General features: G+C 67.9%; 1 protein-coding gene across 1 annotated transcript in view; it reads right to left on the bottom strand.

Annotated features, from left to right (window-relative positions):
- Positions 1–418, bottom strand: part of GPR137C (G protein-coupled receptor 137C) — a 68,634-nt gene that overhangs the window by 58,275 nt on the left and 9,941 nt on the right. Inside the window, exon 3 of the mRNA XM_006160583.3 lies at positions 58–416. Within this exon, the coding sequence (XP_006160645.1) occupies positions 58–416 (359 nt within the window). The remainder of the gene's footprint in view (positions 1–57; positions 417–418) is intronic.

Here is a 418-nt window from a genome sequence, read left to right as displayed (position 1 = left end):
GCCCTTGCCAGACAAAAAGGCAGAGACAGAACGCGACCGCCGGTCCTCCCGCCTTACCTCCGCCAGGTAGAGGTTGAGGAGACAGAGCGTGGAGAACTGGAGACAGGAGGGGAAGCAGTAGAGCAGCCAGTGGGGGAAGAAGTGCAGGTGAGCGGGCGGCCGGAGCAGGGGCAGGGAGCCGCTGAGCGAGAAGGCGGCGGAGAAGAGGGTGGTCCTGAGCGCTGCCCACAGCAGGCAGAGGAAGAGGCAGAGGCTCTGGTAACTCAGCCGCCGCTCGCGGTACAGGAGCAGCCGCCACAGCTGCAGGTAGGCAAAGGCGAAGAGCGCGGCGTAGAGCAGGGCGTGCAGGACGCTCAGCGCCAACTGCACGGAGCCCGGCACCGCGGCGCCTGAGGCGGCAGCGACGGCTCCTCCGCCT

The sequence above is a fragment of the Tupaia chinensis genome, unplaced genomic scaffold (assembly GCF_000334495.1).
Source record: "Tupaia chinensis unplaced genomic scaffold, TupChi_1.0 Scaffold000688_1, whole genome shotgun sequence".
Lineage (NCBI taxonomy): Eukaryota > Metazoa > Chordata > Mammalia > Scandentia > Tupaiidae > Tupaia > Tupaia belangeri.
This window is presented reverse-complemented; position numbering and strand designations above follow the sequence as displayed.